Source organism: Barbus barbus, assembly GCF_936440315.1.
Source record: "Barbus barbus genome assembly, chromosome: 2".
Taxonomy (NCBI): domain Eukaryota; kingdom Metazoa; phylum Chordata; class Actinopteri; order Cypriniformes; family Cyprinidae; genus Barbus; species Barbus barbus.
The window spans coordinates 30,901,159-30,922,470 of NC_136730.1; the positions used below are offsets into that span (position 1 = coordinate 30,901,159).

The following is a 21,312-nucleotide window of genomic DNA, read 5'->3' on the forward strand; positions in this document are numbered from 1 at the left end:
TAAACTATTTTTTATTTATTTATTGTGAATTTCCTCTTCTAATAGAGATGTGGATGGTGCATCACTTTTTTATATACCATGGTGCTGTTTGATTACCGTATACACCATTTGTATTTATCTAATACTAACTGGGAAGGTAATTCCAACAATATCATGGTATTATGGTGGTACGTTACATAATATTACTTTAGTACCATATAAAAAAAACGCCATGTTTTTCTCAGGTCCGTTTTGTATATGCTGACATATTTATATTTAGATAACTATATGATGTGTGTGTATAAATATGGTCTGCCAAAAATTCATTCTGCAATTCAGTTTTATATTCTTCTTTCCGCTCCAGAGATAAGACAAGATGGCTGTGAATGTCAGAAGAGGTTTGGAGATCCCAGAGCCATCAGATTACAGCAGCTGTGAAGATGATGATGTGATTTATTTCACAGACCATCAGCAGCCGGATAATAATCTTCCTGAGTCTGCTAGAGTGATCAATAAGCTGTTAAATAACCTTGTTGACAAGGCATGTGAAGTTATATCAGAGCAGGAGAAGATCAAGAGGGATGAACAAGCAGCAAGACACATTCCTGTGCTGAGTGCTACTAAAGAAATGAAGGTATGTTTAACATGTACAACCATATGGCCTCAGCATATTCTTTTGCACATGAGCTTTGAATGCATTTGTTCCAAAATGTTCAATTTACACATGATTTTTTTTTCTTCCCCGTTTGTTGGTTCTTAGCTTCCAGGCAGAACTAATAGCATTGTGTGCTCTGAGGATGGACTTTATCTGTTTCTGGGTCACATTAATGGTCTGTCAATCATCAGTACATCCACGCTCACCTGTTTAAGAACGTGGCAGGATGAAAGAGTGGAGCTTACCAGCATCTCTTGTGCCTCTCTGGGGAATGCCACACACCTCTTATGCACAGTAGATGACATGGGTAATTTCCTGAGAGTCATTTTATATTTTCTGTATTTAATTATGCATATTAATTTTATTCTCTGTCACATAAGGTATTGCGCGGCTTTTTGTGCATCACATGGAGTATATTTATTTAATTAAAGTCATCAACGAAACTGTGAGTTCATAATACTGTTTTTAGAGCTTATTTTTATGTATGCTGTTGATTTTCTATTAAAAATGGACTTACAGTTAGAATTACATTGTGTTACTTTTCTCACAGGAAGATATAAACCAAAGAAACATCTGTGCAAAATTTGAAGTGTCTAGAAGTGGGGACTTTGGAGCTGCAGTCTTGACATGTAAATTTCCTATTAAAATATGGAAATGTAATATAAAACTAAAACTGCTACTGATTCATTAATGCTGTTGTGGTGTATTTTCAATGAAGCCAGTGGATCTGTTTGGCTGGATGTCTATCGCTTCCCACAAGATGTGTGGATCAAAGAGCTGGAAACCAAACAGGTAATTGCTATAGTTACACTGGAAAGTTATCTGGTAAACCTTCTATTCTTGTTTACTGTATTTTTTTGTTTTAAACTATTCTTAACATGGTGCATTTGTTGATGTCAGTTCAAAATGAACAATTTCTTTGGAGGCACATTTTTAACTGTTATGTGTTTTTTCAGAATAAAAATGACTGTATTTTTGTTCATATATGTATGTTTGATTTGTTTTTCTGGAATTGTTTGCTAAATTACTGTAATGAGATGATCATATTTTTCTGTCTCTTCCATAGGCTACACAAACTTCACAGACCACAGAAGCCAAATTGTCACCAATAGTCTTACTCATGAAGATCAAACCTCCAGAAATCCCAGCAGGTATTTAATTTTAAGCACTGCTGCAAAATAAGTTTATGTCTTTCTTTTACTGTTCATGTCTTCAAGGAACCTCTCTGAAAAGTCCATCTGAGGTCCTGCAGAAGACAGAGGAAGGCACTATAATAGGCTCAGGCCAAAATCACCTCATTAGTAGTCATCAATGGGAAAACCAGGATGCAGCATTCAGGAAAATTTTCATTAAGTACCTCAGCTCCAGCTCTGTGAGACCACCACTGCAAAAAGCAGAAGGTCCAAGGTAGGCTTGATTAATACTGTAATATGGTATACTGTACAGTCATCCCAAAAAGTATTTTGACACTTTAATTCTATGAATATCTTTGCATTATATAGACATAAAAACCAATCCATCATTACATCCAACAGAAGGTGTCAATACCTCTAGGAATATATCTAATATAGGTGCTATTTCACCCCAAAGTAAAAAGTTTAATCAAATAATATTGATGATAAAAATTGTTAATATAAAAAATTGTGTTCCAAATCATTGATGTCCAGAATGTAACATGAGCTGTTACAGTTAGAGTTATACGTACAACTTGCGATGCAAAAAAATGTTTGCCAGAAAGACAAACAAACCCTTTATAAATGACTAATTGTTGAGATTATACGTAAACAATAAATCAGTAGGGAGTCCCATGACATGCAGAACAAAAATAGATATCGTGACCACAAATTATGAAATTGCTCTCATAACGTATTTGGCCATGTTTTATTAATTCATGGTAATGTTTGATTAATTTGTTCTCTTGTTTTATTTAAATTGTCGCTATGTTGTTCTAATTCATTGCCTTCTTGTAATTTAGTTAAGTTGCAGCTACGACTAAACTAAAACGATGGAATGAAGTGAACTGTTCAAATGTGAAATATTTGGCAAATTGTACATTGAAACACTAGAACCACACCACTAGAGGCTTACTTTTTCACACTACAATTTGTTTTTCCTTACAGCAACTGTACTTGTCACTTCTTACTGCGTGAGGGGTTTCATTCAGCGCCTGGGGAAGCGAAGGCAGCTAGAGGTGAGTCATGAACTCAAGGGATGATGTATGTTTTCCAGTGATTAATATAGCCTGTAACAGTGTGTGATCAAAATTTACAGTACAGTCAGTTCTCTAAATATGCATTTATAATATTTCTTCAAATCATCATTGAAGATATTCCTATTGCTGTGTGTCTGTGGTGGAATGGCAGTCATAATCTCTTACATTATCTTCTGTTGAAGACCCCTAAAGAGAAGGGTACTCCAGCCATTAACTCATACATTTATACTGCATAGATAAGAAAGAAAATACAGTATATTAACATTACAAGGACACATTTGTTAGTTATGTTTATTAATTATATTTTAATTTGTTCCTGGATCAGACAGTGAACCCAGACCAGATGTTTTGTGGCCCAATTCTCAAGAAATCCTCTGCTCTGCCGTCAGTGCCTGCACACGGTTCATTGTTTTAGGGCTTGACGGTCAGCTGGTTACTATATGGGACCGACGGTTTGGTAAGTCTGCTTCAGTATTTAGTTATTTAAGATTATTTATGATATATTGTGTGTTTCTCAATGATAAGAATAAACCATGATATAATGGCACAATACAATGTCTTACTGATCATACTGAAAGAAGGAAACTTACCATTGAATGTCTTCTACAGGGTGTCCATATGCCAATATTTTGATCCCAGGAGACGGCGCCATTTGCATGATGAAACTCCTTTTGCAGAGTCAATTGCCAGTCACTCCACTCTTTCAGGGTGCTTTTTTACCCACACTACAGTTAGTGATCACTTGCAGAAATGGGGCATGCTACAGTGTGACAGCGGGCAGAGGAGGAGACACATGTACTGTTGCTCATTTTGAAAGGTACAAAATAAACACAGTTATTAAAATGGGTTTAAAAATACAGAATTTGGTGTATAAATAATAGTCTGGTTCAGTGTTTGCTGTAAGCTGGTCCTGCAGTTCCTCTAAAACCCTCTGCCTCCCCCAGTTCCACATATCTAAATCTGCTACGTGATTTATGTATGCCAATAAATGTAGCAGCAGCATATCTTGTAGCAGCAGTATTTATTTAGACCAAATATGTTAACATCATATCCATTAACATGCTAAAACTTGACATGATTGAAATAAATATAATGACTGTCTCTAATCAGACCTGCAGGCCAAGGCAGTTCTGTCACTGTTGCTGAACCTGTGCCCTTCCTGAAGCATCTGGTATAGAACATTTTTGCAGCATAATATTCTGTTTGACAGATGTTAGCTTCTGGATTTAATTCTTTCAGATTGCTTGTTTTTTTATATCTATATATATATATATACTGTATATGGTTGTGACATGTGCAGTTGTAGTTAGCTTTAGATCTTAAGTCACTTTATTAAGAAAGTATCTGTCAAGAACTTACATGTAAATGCATCAGTATTAATTCCTGGAATTGTTTATAGATTTTGTTGATGCAGAGAAATGGGCAAGTATCCATATGGGAAACGGAGGATGAGGCACCAGTATTTATCTTAAATCTGCCTCCAACTCATGTGCCGGGCTCACTCAGGGAACCTGTGTGTCTGCTTGAGCCAGTCCAACAAAAACTATATATTACAGGTAAACTTCAGACAAATGAATAATTTAGCTGAAAAACAACAAATGAGTTCTGTCATGTTAGTTATTAGATGATTAACACCTTTTCCTGTTGTAGGGGACATTCACACAGAACACCTTTTTGCATTCCACTGTGCTGCTTTTCCATTGTTTTTGATGTAAACATGCAGACGGACATGTTTGACTGTTGCATTTGCATCTCACAACTTTTGCAATGTCTCATGCTTTACACAGCTTTTTCTAAAAATTCCCAGAGGTCAAGTTAACATAAAAACCTTTTAAAACATTTCTACACCTTTAAAAAAAAAAAGAATTGAATTGCATTTTTTCATTGTTCTGTGTGAATGATGTCTTACGCAAGTATTAATACAAGTTATGATGCAATGCATCAAAAGTGACATTTTAATTAATATTCATTATTTACTGAGTGCCAGTTACAGAAGGATTGCGTTCATGGTGATGCACTTGATTTTTTTAGGTGACAGAAAAACACCTTTGGTAAAGATGACTGATAGGAAAGAGGATGAGAGCTCGCTCTTCATCTTCAGCTTTTCAGAATGCTTATTGATGGATCTATATCGTGTCCCAAGTTCAGCTGTAAGTGAAAAAGAGCCAAGAGCCACTCTCTCAGATTTGGAGGAGGCCTGCAATCTTTACCTTCAGGAAAGGTTGGTGAAATGTAGTTCAGTATTGAACAGTAGAAGTAAGAACAAATTTTGGGAATCTTTTTGTACGAAGTTTTTAGTAAATGAGACAAAATGTGACATGCAAGCTGTTCAGCAAATGTTAAATTATTAGATAGGATTAAATGTGTATGGTAAGTGATCACAAAAAAGATATATGATGAATTGTGTAAAGGCACGTTTACACCAAGAATGATAATGCTAATTATATCTATATACAACTATATACTCTGTGATAATAGATATATTAGTGTCCACACCAATGAACTATAACGTTTTTATAATGTTTTTTCTAAGAGTGATTATGTGAGCATATTTGCAGCATATGTTTTAAAATGGGAAGCCATTTTGAATGGCTTTTATCATTCATTTCCTGGAAAAAGTTATTTGAAATTGATTCAAATGATATTGCTCCTCTGTGTCGTTATTATTGTGATGCACTGAGAAGAGATCCAGGCGGACGAAGTCTTTCCGTAAAAGTGTAGTTTATTAAAAGTCAATTATCATAAGTGATACTGATTACAGATGATTAAGTGTTAAAATATGAAAATTTAAGAAAAAGTTTAATAATGGATACAATATCCAAGCTGAACAGATTCTGTTAAAACTAAGATAAAATTCGAACAATCTGAGTAATCTGATCTGCGTATAGCAATATTCAAAAGCAGAGAGATGAAGATCTTCAGAGCATGCAAAGAGAAGGAAAGATTAAAGATGCCAATTGAAGGGGCATTATATAGGCTAGAGACCTACGTCTTCATAGGTCATAGAATATTCTTATCTGATCGAGAATGTTCTCGGCTGATCAGCAAAATGTAAAAAATATTTACCTACTATTTCCTTTCCCTCCCCCTTATTTAGATAATGTCAGTGCAATGTCAACTTGACTTGTCGGAGGAGGTTGTTGTGGTTTTTACACTCTTTGAGCAGAAACAGCAAGCTCTGAAAATCTTCAATCTCCACTAGGCTAAATATCACATCAACTTAGAAGGGAGTGCTTAATACCAAGAAAATTAAAGACAAATCGAGCAACATCCGTGCTTATATAAAAAAAACCATTAAAAGAATATTTCGTAATGAATATAATGTATGAATGAATATGAAAAATAAGAAAGCATAACCACATTGTAAATGGGACTACCATGTTATTTCAGTTGTGGAAAAATTCTAAATCTGTTTTTAAATGTCAGAACGAGAGTGAAAAACCAGTAATAGGATTTGTCTTTGGCCCTTTAATTTTTGCAAGAATGCTGTCCAAGCATCAACTTTGATCTTCAGCAGTATCTTCTCAGATTATTTCTAACTGGTCATAGCCATTCCCCTGTTAGAGGAATGCTGACAGAAGTTTTAGTCACATACACAGAGAAAATACTAAAGGCCAACCCCTGTGTGAACAGAACAAATGGGAAATAGAAAATATACAATATAGAAAATAGAAAATAAAGAAAAAATAGAAATTTCCATCACATTCTCTCCCCTCTCGATCATTTTTTTTTTATCACATCAGTATGTACATTCCCTACGTTTGACTTCAAGTATGTTAATTCGCTAAGATTCAAAACATTCCATCACTCTCATAGGGCAAGAAAGCATTCAGCTGTTTTTGTGAGGGATAGACTTGTGGCAGTTGTCTTTATGCTAAACTAAATGAACATATGTGCCTACCTTTGGAAATACAATGATTCAAGCAAGCAAGCAGGTCTTCATTGCTGTTGTTAGCGGGTGGGTTAGTAAGTGAACTTGCATATGCATGTCTCTCATTCCTCACTCCTGCAGGGCTGCTGGCGGTCACCCCCTCTCCTCCAGCTCCTCCAGTCTGTCTTGGTTTTAGTCACCTCAGTCACCATTCAGTTGTTAGGGCATTCATTCTTCCAATGTCCTTTCTCTCCACAGCGGAAACAGATATTCGGATCAGTTTTCCACATTCCATATCCTCTGCCTCTCCCATGTCCACATCCTCGCCCTCTGTTGTTGGTTCCTCTGCCTCTCGGTTGGCCTGAACTCATCTGCACAGCTTCATACATGGCCTTGTGCAATTCTTTGCCAGCCTTTTCCTTTTTCTTCTTCTGTTTCTCCTTGTGTTGTTCCTCTGCATGGACTGCATGCTTTCTGATGATTTCCACTCTGGCCTCGTGCCATCCAATGCAGCTCTGTTTTACTGCAGCACTCAGTTTAGGTCTCAGTCCATTCAGAAAACCGCTGTTCATGTATGACTCCCAAATGTCAGGTCAGTCACCTCTGTTCGCTGGTTCTGCTATTCCGCTGTACTTCTTGAAGGTCTCATACAGTCGCACATAATAGTCCATCACAAGCTCATCCTTACCCTGTATGCAAGAGTTAATCTTTGCGATGTCCACTCTCACTGGAAATGCAGTTTTAACACGCTGACACAAAAGTTCCACTGCATTTCGATATGGTCTGTTGTCATTGTGAGCCCATTCCACATGTATTCTGGTGGCATTGTTTATTGGAAAGTGTGGTCTAACTTTTTGCCAGTCCTTTGCGCCCAATTTGAGCATGAGAAGACGTTTGAGGGCCTGCATGGTGGGGCTAAATTCCTGACAGAAGACCAGTAATTCGGCAGCGAATTTGTCTCCAGAGTCTTTGGGATGGGGCAGATGAGTCATGGCTTCTTTTAAGTCTTTCAATGACCATGGACAGAACACCATGATTGGTCCTTTGGGTCCTGCAGTTTGGACCTCCCTGTCCCTTGGGCCTTCCTCATCCAAATCATCTGGTTCAATCTTTTGTTCTTCCTTGATCATGGACTCGGTTGTCATGTCTTGTCTCTTATGAGTTGTTTCAGTTCCTCTTTCCACCGTTGGGATCTTCTGAGAGTGCATGGTGATTTTGATTGGAGTGGACAATGATGCGGACACTGCAGAGGGGGTTGTTGTTTCCGGACTTAGATGTCCGAGTTCTTGGGTTTGATCTTGGTCTTGTGGCAGCATTGCTGGTGGACTATACGATGGAGGTGGTTGGTGAGGCCAGGAGTTGAACATTTGCTTGAATGCGTTTTCTTTTCCTTCGTTCTGCTTCTTCCAGCCACAGACTCATAACTCTGTTATGCATTTGAAACTTATCTTTGTGTTTATTCTTCAGCTTTCCTGTACTTCTCACCCTATGTTCATGTTTCTCCGAACTGTTTTTCACTCTATTTAAGGTTATTACACTGAATGTGCCGCTTTTAGGGAACCCATGATTTTCTATCCATTCTGGTACCACACCTACAATTGTTTCCCCATATTTCTTTTTCATTTTTTCATAAATTGGACTGTCCAGATCCTCTAAGTTAACCCTAGGTTTGCTATTTCCAGATCCCATACTTTTAATCCAAGACTTTACCCCAGATGTGCCCTTCAAACCCTTCAAACTCTGCTTGTCACCACTATGTGGCTTTACCACCTTGTCCCGCTGACTTACAAGACTGTCTCACTAACTTTTGGAATCAGTGGGAGGATTAGATCTACTTTCTGAAGTCTGGAAATATCAAACTCTTTTCACTCAATCCTTTAAATAAATTTGAAGATATGAATTGGAATTTCAAAATCAGTCTCACCGCTTTGCATGCTTCTTTAATCCATTGAGACCCCGATGGTAAAGGTCCGGGCCCTCTGACGTTGGTCCCCTTGTCCCTGAAGGCTTTGTTGGGGTAGGGGCTATAATCCTCTTTTTTTATATCAGGATGATCAGTCACCAACGTTTCAGGTCCAGACGAATCACACACGGGATCCCATCCTCTTCAGCAGTTTGTCTTGAAAAAATTCTAAATCTTTTATTAAATGTGAGACTGAGAGTGAAAAACCAGTCATAGTATTTGTCTTTGGCTGTTTAATTCTCACAAGAATGGTCAATCCAACACACAGAAGCTCTGTAGTTAGAAAGACAGAATGCAATTCCGTAGTCTCTTTTATACTGATAAAGGCTGTCCAAGGATCGACTGTGACCTTCAACAGTATCTTCTCATATTAGTTCTAACTGGTCATAGCCATGCCCCTTTTAGAGGAATGCTGACAGAAGTTTTAGTCACGTACACAGAGAAAATACTGAAGGTCAACACCTCTGCAAATAGAATATATGGAAAATCGAGAATATACAATATGAAAAATAGAAAATAAAGAAAAATGTATACATTTCCATCGCATTCCTATTCTAGAAGAATGATTTTTTTTACTTGATGTTCATAGTTATCGTTCTTGGTGTTAATAGGCCTTTACAATGATTTGGCCTGTCACTTAAAACACTTTACATGTGTAATGTCTATGTGTGTGCAGAGCTGATTCTTGGAAAGAGAGGAACAGAAATTTGCCTTTCCAATGGGAGCAGCTTTCGAAGCGTGATATTAAATGAAGCTTCACATACTACAAAGAGATCCAGACATGCCATGCTGACAGGTCCCCCCCCCCCCCCCCCCCCCATATTAATGTGGATAAAATGCATGCATTCATTCATCAATCAACCAGAGAAAATTGGACGATTTAACTTTTGTCATATTTAAAAAAAAATACCATTGAATACTGTACATTTAAAATTCAAATGAAAGCTCATTTCAGTTTGGGTTTATGGGTAGGTTACATGTAATTTTTCACAAGAAGCTATTCTTCATGAAGCCAGGCCAATGCAATTGTGTTTATATATGTACATGTCCTAATATATGTTTATATTTACATGAGTAATCCATGCATTTGATTAAGATTATTGTGACTTGATTCTAGCGTTTTTCCAAAATTTACAGCTCAGTTCCAGTAAGTAGTAGTTATCTTCTTAACAGAGGACAAGTAAACAAAAATCAGTATATTTGTTAGTATATCTGTTATGCAGTCTCATGGTCTGTTCTGAAGTCAGAAAATGTTCATATAATATAACAGCTAATCATGTCTCCCACACATTATACCGAATGTCAATACAATTTTTCTGGTTTTATTGGTCTTATGTATTTCATAAGACAGGCCATAGGCACTGGTTTTCAGATTTGCTCCACTTAAGTCTTTTCCAGCAAGCGGATCTTTTCACGATTAGTACATTAGTACCGTTTGTGCTGAACATCAATTTAATTGAATTTGAGCTGCAATATTAATCAATGTATCTAGTTTTTCCTTCCTCAGGGTTATTAAAAAACTCTACCATTCCAAGTTATTCATGTCATTTTATTTATACAGTTTTTATTTAATTTTTTATTTGTTCTTCTTTAATTGGACTGCCCATGGTTAGTTGAGAGGCTGTGTCATGATTTTTGTGAGGTTATGGAACATTGAATGAGTCACAGTCTGTATACTCATGAGCTGTATGAATTTAATGATATGTGCCAAAGCCTTCAAGCCTTCAGTTTCCAATTTTTTTTTATTGTAATTTCAACTTTTAAACTACAAGACAAAACAGGGTCACAATAAGCATAAAACAATACTTAATATCAGCCCTTATATCTATCATTTTAAATCACTGTACACATAAAAAGATTCCTGCTCATTTTGCTGCTGCCAGAAGAAATGCATTTAATGTGTGTTAAAATATCTGTCAAACCCTAGTTCACAAAGTACATGAAGAGAATTTCAAAGGGCAGTGTGAAAAGATGCGGTGTATCTCCTAAAATGCAAAAAAAAAAAAAAGTGGATGATACACTATTATTCAAAGGTTATGGCTCAGCAGCTTTTTGAAATCTTTTTGAAATAAGTCTCTTTTTCTCAACAAGGTTGCATTTATTTGATCAAAAATACAATAAAAACAGTAATATTGTGAAATACCATTATAATTTAAAATAGCTGTTTTCTATTTTTATATATAAATTGCAATAAATTCCTGTGGCAAAGCTGAAATTTCGCAGTCAATATTGAGTCTTCAATGTCACATGATTCTTTAGAAATTATTCCAATATGCTGATTTGCTGCTAAGGAAACATTTCTGTGGAAACCATGATACATCTTTTTCAGGATTCTTTGATGAATAGAAAGTTCAGAACAGCCTTTATTTGAAATAGACTTTTTTGTAACAATGAAAAAGTACTTACTGCATTTATATTAATTAATATGTCCTTGCTAAATAAAACTGGCAACTTCTTTAAAAAATCTGTTAATGTATAATAAAACTGCCAAACATTGCTGGACCCTACTGACTTTCATTGTCTGGTCATCTCAAGGATCAGTGTGCAAAAGATTTACCTCATTAGCCAATATGAATGAACTGATTACAATAAATAAAAGCTTTTTGAAACATTACATGTGAAACCTTTATTCATTTCAGATAAGATTAAAGTGCCCTTAATGGCTATCATGGAAATTAAATGGAAAGCTATCATACATATAGACAACTCATGTGTTTTGGCTTTTAGTCCATACAGGTGGAATGACTTGCAAAGGCAACACCATTCTTTGCCCCATTATCTCCAATCCTGTGCACATACTCTCCATCCCATTCTAGCTTTTCTCTTGAAGTCTGCTGAACTGTCAGTCTCTTTAAAGTGAGCGAGGAGGTAGAAGTTCTGATGGAAGTCATCAAAGAGTTATTAGTATTCTCCAGCTCAAAGGCTACAATATTATGTTCACGCTGTCTGTGCCTCATGCATAGTGGAATAGTGAAGAGACCGTAGATGATGGGGTCCAAACAAGCATTTAACAGGCCGAATATAAAAAGGATGTGTGAGAGGGACTGGGACACGGTTTCCTCCAGGCCAGTGGGACAGAACCAGTACCAGAGGCCAAGCATGTAGTAGGGTGTCCAACAAACCATGAATGACAGCACAATGACCACAGTCATCTTCAGCGTGCGCATGCGTGCCCTAGGGATATTGTTTTTCGACCTGCGCAGCTGCACTTTGTTGGACAGCACTAGATGTGACAAAGATCAGAACGGAAGCAAGACATTAGCGTGACAGATGACACGTAATAAAGTTAGGGCAAACACACCGCAGGGTCATGTTACTTGCAAACTGATCAAGAAGTTACCATTAGAAATGTTTATGTCAAAAAAAAAAAACTTACAGCTGTCTTCTGTCATTTTCTTGGAGATCTCAAACAATATCCTGCTGTAGCAGGAGAGCATGATGAAGAGTGGTAAGAGGAAGAGGAAGGTGAAGGTAAGCATGTTGTAAAGTGTCTCTTGCCAGCGTGAGCTAAAGCTGCCATAGGTTGTACACTGGATAAACCGCTTGGGGGAATCAATCACCACAACGTGGAATACAAACACCTGGACAAAAAGCATACTACAGGCACAGACATTCCAGATATACTGATGCAAGCCATCCACTAACAGGCCATGGCTATAGTCAACTAAATCAAATTTTTTGATCCACTTAAACTAAAACTGAAATGATTACTAAAAACTATATAAGCTAACAAAAATGTTAACATTTATTTTAACAATTTAGTTAAATAATTGAATAACCAACAATGGACAAAGCACAATCCCAGTAAAAGAGATTCATTCATCTGAAAGGTAAAAAATTTGTATGAACATACACTGAACAAAATTCTAAATGCAACACTTTTGTTTTTGCCCCATTTTTCATGAGCTGAACTCAAGACTTTTTCTATGTACACAAATCTGTCTAAATCGGTGTTAGTGAGCACTTCTCCTTTGCCGAGATAATCCATAAACCTCACAGGTGTGGCATATCAAGATGCTGATTAGACAGCATAATTATTGCACAGGTGTGCCTTAGGCTGGCCGCAATAAAAGGCCACTCTAAAATGTGCAGTTTTATCACACAGCACAATGCCACAGATGTCGCAAGTTTTGAGGGAGCGTGCAATTGGCATGCTGACTGCAGGAATGTCCACCAGAGCTGTTGCTCGTGAATTGAATGTTCATTTCTCTACCATAAGCAGTCTCTAAAGGCGCTTCAGAGAATTTGGCAGTACATCCAACCGGCCTCACAACCGCAGACCACATGTAACCACACCAGCCCAGGACCTCCACATCCAGCATCTTCACCTCCAAGATCGTCTGAGACCAGCCACCCGGACAGCTGCTGCAACAATCCGTTTGCATAACCAAATCATTTCTGCACAAACTGTCAGAAACTCTCAGGGAAGCTGCATGCTCGTCGTCCTCATAGGGGTCTCGACCTGACTGCAGTTTGTTGTCGTAACCGACTTGAGTGGGCAAATGCTCACATTCGATGGCGTCTGGCACTTTGGAGAGGTGTTCTCTTCACGGATGAATCCCGGTTTTCACTGTACAGGGCAGATGGCTGCTGATGTCAACGTTGTGGATCGAGTGGCCCATGGTGGCGGTGGGGTTATGGTATGGGCAGGCGTATGTTACGGACAACGAACAGGTGCATTTTATTGATGGCATTTTGAACGCACAGAGATACCGTGATGAGATCATGAGGCCCATTTTTGTGCCATTCATCCACGACCATCACCTCATGTTGCAGCATGATAATGCATGGCCCCATGTTGCAAGGATCTGTACACAATTCCAGGAAGCTGAAAACATCCCAGTTCTTGCATGGCCAGTTGAGCATGTTTGGGATGCTCTGGATTGGCCTATACGACAGCGTGTTCCAGTTCCTGCCAATATCCAGCAATTTCGCACAGCCATTGAAGAGGAGTGGACCAACATTCCACAGGCCACAATCAACAACCTGATCAACTCTATGCTAGTAAGGAGATGTGTTGCACTGCGTGAGGCCAATGGTGGTCACACCAGATACTGACTGGTTTTCGGACCCCCACAATACAGTAAAACTGCACATTTTAGAGTGGCCTTTTATTGTGGCCAGTCTAAGGCACACCTGTGCAATAATCATGCTGTCTAATCAGCATCTTGATATGCCACATCTGTGAGGTGGATGGATTATCTCGGCAAAGGAGAAGTGCTCACTAACAAAGATTCATGTAATTCACAAAACTCATAGAATTATTCTATAATTAATGCATAAACAATAGCAACAATATGCCACCCATGTCTTTTTTTAAGATGGAAGGGGCACCTTACACTACCTCAAAATGTCTCTTACCTGTGGTATGGATAACACGACACTCATGGTCCATGCTACACTCAGCAAAACTTTATTTCTCTTCCTCGCTTGGTTGATGGACAGAGGGTTGAGAATAGCAGCCTGTCGGTCCAGACTTATCACCACGGTCACGAAAGCGCACGAGTACATGGCCATGAGTTTGAGGAACATCAGCGTCCTGCACGCGAGGTCCCCCGCGAGCCACTGCACCGTTATATTCCACCCCGCGTCCAGCGGCATGACGACGAACGTCACCAACAAATCCGCCACCGCCAGGTTGGTGATGAGGAGCCGGACGTGGGACCGCTTTCTGTGGTTGTGTTTGGCTGAATAAAGCACGGCGAGATTGCAACACGCGGACAGCGCGCACAGGAGGAGCGTGAGCGTCACTCGGACCTGAGCCGCGGCGGTGAAGCGCGGAAGATGAGGAAGATCCTCCGCGCTGCTCGAGTTAAAGTCATACTTACAGGTGGAGTTCTTCTGAGAAACATCCTCGATGTTATAAGCTGATGAGTTCATGCTTCGTTTTTAGCGCTTCAGTGCGCCGGTCACTTAAAGCAATGTGAAGAGCTGGTGAACACGTGGACGCTGAAAACTAATCCCAAGGGGGATTTAAAAACTTTACTTATTTTAAATGACAGGTAATAAACTATTTGTTTTCTATATTTTTTTATTTGGCTACAGGAAACGTAAAATAAATATCCTTAAACGTGCAAAAACACCTTAAAGCTCTCTTGTTTTAGCTGGCCATGGCTCCTTGGTGACCCCAGAGATGTGTGGTCCTTTGGATGAGCTGGACATCAGTCCTAAGTGTCTAAACTAATCGCAGCATCACTGGAGGCGTGGTTAATTAAGATGATAGCTAAATGTGATCAAAGGACCTCTCCTTTCGTAGCTAGTGGAGGCTTATGGTTAGTTTGCTAATGCATTTTATAGAAGGGATTGAGGTAAAATAAAAGCATGTCCTTGAAAAGTCTATAAACTGTGCAAGAAAAGCCTGGCAGAGTTTGGTAGTTTAATTGATGCTTCTCTGAAAAACGTGTGTCCTTTCAGTCACTTGCATCGTAAAGTCAGTATGTGTCAAATGTACTAACTTATAGTGAAACAATATAAGAACCCAGTAGTGAGGACATTTTTACTGGTCCTGGCTAGTTAAAAAGGCTTATGAATTGGCCAAAACATGTTTTTATTTGGTTTGGTAATGAGGCAGAAAATATTAACCTGATATAATATCAATGGAAGTCTATACAATGTCCTCACTAAGTGAAAAAAGAAGGCTAAGATTAGGTGTAGGTCAATAGCACGTACAGTTTGTACAGTATAAAAACTATTACGCCTATGGAATGTCCCCATTTAGATAGCTAAGTAAATGTGTGTGTGTGTGTGTGTGTGTGTGTGTGTGTGTGTGTGTGTGAGAGAGAGATTTTGTTTTTGGTTTGTGATGTGCTTAGTAAGTATCATGCTCGGAGGCAATAGAGACACATGTAATGTGAAAGAGTGTTGTCAGGAAGGTCAGAGTGTCCCACAGCAGGACAAACGCTGAGCTCAGACGAGCTACTGATTCCACTCTGAAAGCCTTGTAGCCTTTAAACGGTTTCAGTTTCAGGGACGAGAACATTAAGCATCTTTATGAAATCCAAGTCCTTTATTTTTATCCAAATGTTCCAGCACTGGTTTTATCATGTCTCCTTTTGTCACCTTTATTTATTAATTGTAAACATAAAATTAATTTAACCTGAAAGAGATGTGACAATACATCACTCATAAGCATAAATATTAACAGGCCTAAATGTTTAATATACATAAATCCATATTGTATGTACATGTAATGCACTTAATTTTTAGACAAATATTCCATAGGGGTTTATAGAATGTGTTGGTTCCTATGACTATATACTGTTACTGGGACTTTGCACCGTTTGTAAAAAGGATGTCACTGTGTGCTATAAACATGGAGATTATTCAGTGACTCTTTCTGTAGGTTACATCATCGCCAGTCTCTGCCAACAAGTGACTGTCTTTATGACTGAGTCATTGAATGATTTACAGTTTTTTATAATCATTTTTGCACTAATAACAGAACCTTCATGTCATTTTTCAAAACTCTAGACACAAAACCCAAAACAGTCATTATTTGTAACACAGGCTATCCCATGTTCAAAACTTTGCATATTGCGTTCCTATCTTTCATGAAGCCTTGCATTTGCAGAAGCATTTCTTAAAAATACTAATTTATTATGAAATATCATAGGGACATTACTTTAGATCACTCACACACAGGATACCCATAGTTACACTGTTTAGTTGTTAGTACAATCATTAAATATAGTTGTTCAAAACACATGATGCAGCTTTCTTTATGGTTCTACACATTCATACATCATTGTAATAGACTAGAGAGAAAAGTACAGACACTGGAATCATTAAACATTTGAAAATTATTGATGAAATAATCAACTCACAACAGGTTAAAAAAAAAACTTGAAATAAGAAAAAATAGATTTGGAAAGTCACAGTTCCTCACTGCTCTTTTATGTTTTTTTCAACCTGTGGGTTTGGCCACATGCAGGTTCTCATCCACATCATAATGGATGTTTTCATTAGTTAAACATCTTGGGGAAAAAATCTTCTGGCATGGCAAATCCAGGCCTGAAATTGGTCTCCTCCTGTGATGTCATTGCATGCATCATCCTATGGCCTGGAGAAGAGAGACTTGTTTGTGAGGGGGCCTATTGTGAACCTTACAGCTCCATGTGGAGAAAAACTCCTCAGTCGGGTTAAAGTAAGGAAATGGGAGTAGGGTAAATACAAGGTGATAAACTGTGTAAGGGCCTGAAACTATGATTGCTGTCAGTTGTGAGGAATTCTGGTCCCATTGCACTGATTTTGCTATGGGGCTCCTCAAAATCCAATGGGGGGTGGATGGGCCCTGCAGCGAACATTGTTCTGGGCCCCTCTCAAGCGCTGGGCGCTCAACTTCTCCTCTATGTGTCATGGCCAGGGTAAAGCCTGCCTCATTCAAAAATATGAATGGTTTTCATCAGCTTCCAGCTCTATCACCCTGACATTTACTGTAGGAAAAACAAATACTGATAACAATGAAATATAGAATTTTTGGGGGATTTTTTTTTTTCTCCCAACAGGAATCTTGAAACTGATTATACCTGAACATACTCAGGCTTCAGTTGCTTTCATTATCTAAACATTTAATATTGTTCATCATTTTGAGCCGATCCGAGCCGATCGAGCTGATCCGAGCTGATCCGAGCCGAGCCGATCGAGTTGATCCGAGCTGATCCGAGCCGAGCCGATCCGATCGAGCTGATCCGAGCTGATCCGAGCCGAGCCGATCCGAGCTGATCCGAGCCGATCGAGCCGAGCTGATCCGAGCCGGCCGGTAAGTTAGTTTCCGCTGCGGGGCTGATAAGGGATCTCTTTGGAATGCAATTCAAATGTCAGTCGTTGCCGTGGTAAAGTTAAACACGAGTGTTTACATATGATATGAGGTGTAAATAACCACCGTGTTATGGATGATCAGAAATGTCTTTAGATTTTATTTCTAATTTGTGTTTACATTGGTCAAAATAGCGCGCTACGGAGAAACTAGCAGCCAGGCAACAGACAAGTGGCAGATCCCGCACGCATGCACGCAGTCTACCAGCACGGCTTCCGCGGGTGACGTCACTTGCAGTCTTTTTCATTTTTTTATTTTGTTCTATTTATTGATTATTTTTTTGTTTGAATCTCTCGACATTTTACAACAGTAGCCAGGTGGTGAAGACCAGAAAAAAAGAAACTAAATTACAATGTCACTTGCGATCTCCGCTATCTGCGACGATCACTTCGTTGCCAATGGAGACAAAGACGCTCTGGTGCTTAAACAATTAAAACTAATTTAATACAATAACGAACAGGGTCCTGCAAGTCATCTGTAGGAGAAAAAGACAAGACCTGCAAATCCGTGGCTACAGAACAGCAGAATATGAACGCAATGCGCAAAGTTTCTCGTTAAGCGTTTTCCTCCCGCAGAAACCCATAAACACTTGATCTAATAGAGAGATCGCCTGTTCCTCAGTAATCACTGCATCCTTGGATCTAATGACTGCATCCTTGGATGTGGCATATATTCCAGTTACATCTCCCTCCCTCTCTTTGTCTTTCCCTCCTGTAGGCACGAGCAGTGAGAATCTTAAAAACAGTTCATCCTCACATTAGCAATATAAACTATTTTTTACATTGAACATATTAAATAAATATAAATGTAAAAATAGATGTTTTGAAAATAGCATCCATACAGTATAACAGCATAAAAGCGGCACTAATGTTATACCGATATCCTGGTAAAAGGTCCAAAAGTGATACTGATAAACAGATTATTTTTTATGATCATTTTACTTTAAAATCCTGTGAAAGCTTACAGCAGTAAAATGTAAGTCAATGTAAGTGGTTGTAAACTATGAATGAACTAAATTATCGTATGACACATTTATAGAAACTGAATAAAGATAAGTAATTTGACTCTTCTGTTGTGGTTTCTCTCAGTGCAGTGTACTACATCATTAGACCACTAGATGCCCCCTAGCTCCATCCTGAGAGCATTTTATCCATACTTCTCTAACCTCAGTACTAGTGCACCAAGCTGTTTGTTTTCGCCTTTTAATTTACCTATCGTTCATTATACTGTGCACATTCATATTCATTGAATATTTTGAATGTAAATGCAAACTTGCACAAAGTAGCAGTATTTAAGTGTCAATCTCTATTTTTCTTCATGTAGTTTACAAAAAGATTATTGGAAGCATCTATTTGACACCTCTGGTTTTAAGGATTAAAGGTTACTGAACATTGTAGTCAAGACAAGACCAAGACCAATGTATGGCCATTACATTAATACATTGCAGTGACCAATACTCATGTATAAACATGCTTTCTTACTATATAAACAGTATACCATAACCAGCATGCTGCCTTTTTGTTTTTAGTTTTGTTGGATAGTTCATTTTATAAAATGTTCCATGCATGAATTTTGTGCATATAAAATTATGTGTTGTGTAAAAGGTGATGTTTGGAGCTCCCTTGGGTCTCTTTAAGTACAATAGTGCAAACTGTCTGTTTTATTGACATTCAGAGTCAGGCTGTTCCTGCAGCAACAATTTCATATCTACTGCCTGAAGTCAGTGGATCAGCCCACTACAGCAAATTAATTATGAATTAAATCATATCAACCGATGAATATATGGTATTATTTAAAACTAAAACATCAAGCAAGAAAAAAACAACGTATGCTTTAATTCAGTATATGGCCTTGGTTGAACTTACAAGACTGAGTTATAACTAGAATCACCAGATACATTTCAACTAGTGCTTTTACGTACTAGCTGGATTGTATAATTTCATTTTAAAAGACAAGAAGATGGTGGAATGATGCAAGTGCTGGAAAAAGAGAGGGGTGTATGATGCTATAATTGAGTACAGCGCCGTTTGGCTCAATATGAATCACTGTAAAGGCCCAGCAGAGCCATAGACAGATGGGAAAACACAAGGAGTGGTGAGTCTTGCTCTGTAGGGTGGATAAAAAAAGAAAAAATAACCAGTCAATACTGTGTGTGCGTGTGTGTGCGTGTGTGTGTAAATCAACTCTGCCTCCAAAGACAGTCTGAGATATACTGTTATGCTATTGCTGAGTCCATTCTCCAGGCAGCAGTAAATTGTCTTTGCCTCAGAGTATTGAAGCACAGAGACCTTCAGCGCAAAACCAGTGATTACCAACAATCACACTTGCTGTGAATATAGCCACACTAAATGACTGCTGTGTGATGCAGTCTACACTATTGTCTTTTATCTAAATGACTAAGAAGATTACTTCTGTTTGCATTTGGAACATTTTAGTCATTCCAAATGTTTATAGACAGTAAGAACAATTAAGCACATTAATTACAGAACCACACTTTAAAAAGTGCTGACTTACAATGAATCCATGATACATGATTAATATTTACCTTCACTTTGATTAGGGGAGAATGTTACTGTTCAATTGCTGACTAAGAACTTACAAATCTATATATATCAAACATCATATACACTGCAAGATGTTTTCTTTTCATCTTGTTTCCAGGTATAATAGGCTACCTCAATACTGTTAAATCAAAATACATTTACTTGAAATGCAACATGACTGAATATATGTCTTGTTTTCTGAAAGAAAAAATGATCAAACTAGTGATGAAAAACTAGTGATGATATGATATATGCCAGAAAAATAATTCAAAGGGGGTAAAAATATTTTTCTGACCCTATTGACAGATATTGTTTTCTGTTTTAAGCAAAATAAAAATAAAAAACTCTTAATTTTGCATTTATCGGAAAACAAGACTATCTTATATCATTTGCATGTTTATTAGGCTAAATGTATATTGCTTTAAGAATGTTTATATATTTGTACCGGAAGACAAAAATATTGAGGAAGAACATCAATATAACAGCCCTGTTATCATCTATCTCACATTTTGCACCTTTTTGCTTCCTTACACTGAAAGTGAATGACTGAAGTTGACATTCTGCTTGATATTTTCTGTCACATGGAATAAATTCATATGGTTTTGGAACAACATCAGGCAAGTAAATGCTGACAGAGGTTGTATTTCAGGGTGAACTGTACCTTTAATATAGGCCTGTGTGATCATTTGGTCAGCAGCTCATACATCCCTAGTTTGGCACATTGCTCTCAGGGGACACATACTGAGGGTTATTTTTTATCTGGTAATAATAATCACTTTGACAATGTAGAAACTGCACTTATTTTAAATACTTAAGTTACTCTTGATTGAGCCCTTTTATTATTGATAATTTATTATTGATTATTGATAATTAAATTATTAATAATATCTATCTATCTATCTATCTATCTATCTATCTATCTATCTATCTATCTATCTATCTATCTATCTATCTAATAGATGTGTTTGCGGGAGGAGGAGGAAATAAAGAGAGCCAGTAGAAAGGGAAAGGAGAGCGAGGTCATCATTTGGTGCAGGCTTTGGTGAGATGAGGACACTCATGAGCTGAGTCCTCCACACACACCGGCAAAATCTCCTCACGGTAACCGTCTCACGCAATACCGAATCGCAGTTTCCGTGTGTCGGTGATGTTCATGGTTATTAATAGGCTGCTGTGGTCTTCCGTCGGTTCATTTGGACCATTCAGAGCACCGGATCAGACGCGAGTGCGCAGTTTTTGAGGTGACAGCACTAAGGACGCTCAAGATTCATTTC

The 21,312-nt window shown here is 38.1% G+C and overlaps 1 protein-coding gene and 1 pseudogene across 2 annotated transcripts; one reads left to right on the top strand and one right to left on the bottom strand.

Moving 5' to 3' along the window:
* Nucleotides 1-355: 355 nt before the first annotated feature.
* Nucleotides 356-10,217, top strand: LOC306888345 (WD repeat-containing protein 93-like; annotated as a pseudogene). The gene is made up of 14 exons: nucleotides 356-613; nucleotides 740-941; nucleotides 1,015-1,079; nucleotides 1,185-1,426; nucleotides 1,701-1,785; nucleotides 1,852-2,041; nucleotides 2,755-2,825; nucleotides 2,961-3,044; nucleotides 3,172-3,303; nucleotides 3,456-3,663; nucleotides 3,957-4,017; nucleotides 4,246-4,402; nucleotides 4,878-5,067; nucleotides 9,357-10,217. The product of its transcript is annotated as a WD repeat-containing protein 93-like (transcript).
* Nucleotides 10,218-11,403: 1,186 nt separating this feature from the next.
* On the bottom strand, nucleotides 11,404-14,560 carry gnrhr2 (gonadotropin releasing hormone receptor 2; the record flags this gene model as incomplete). The annotated part of the gene is made up of 3 exons (XM_079435588.1): nucleotides 11,404-11,903; nucleotides 12,057-12,261; nucleotides 14,042-14,560. The coding sequence occupies 3 exons, from the start codon at nucleotides 14,558-14,560 to the stop codon at nucleotides 11,404-11,406; spliced, it is 1,224 nt and encodes a 407-aa protein (XP_079291714.1).
* Nucleotides 14,561-21,312: the final 6,752 nt, after the last annotated feature.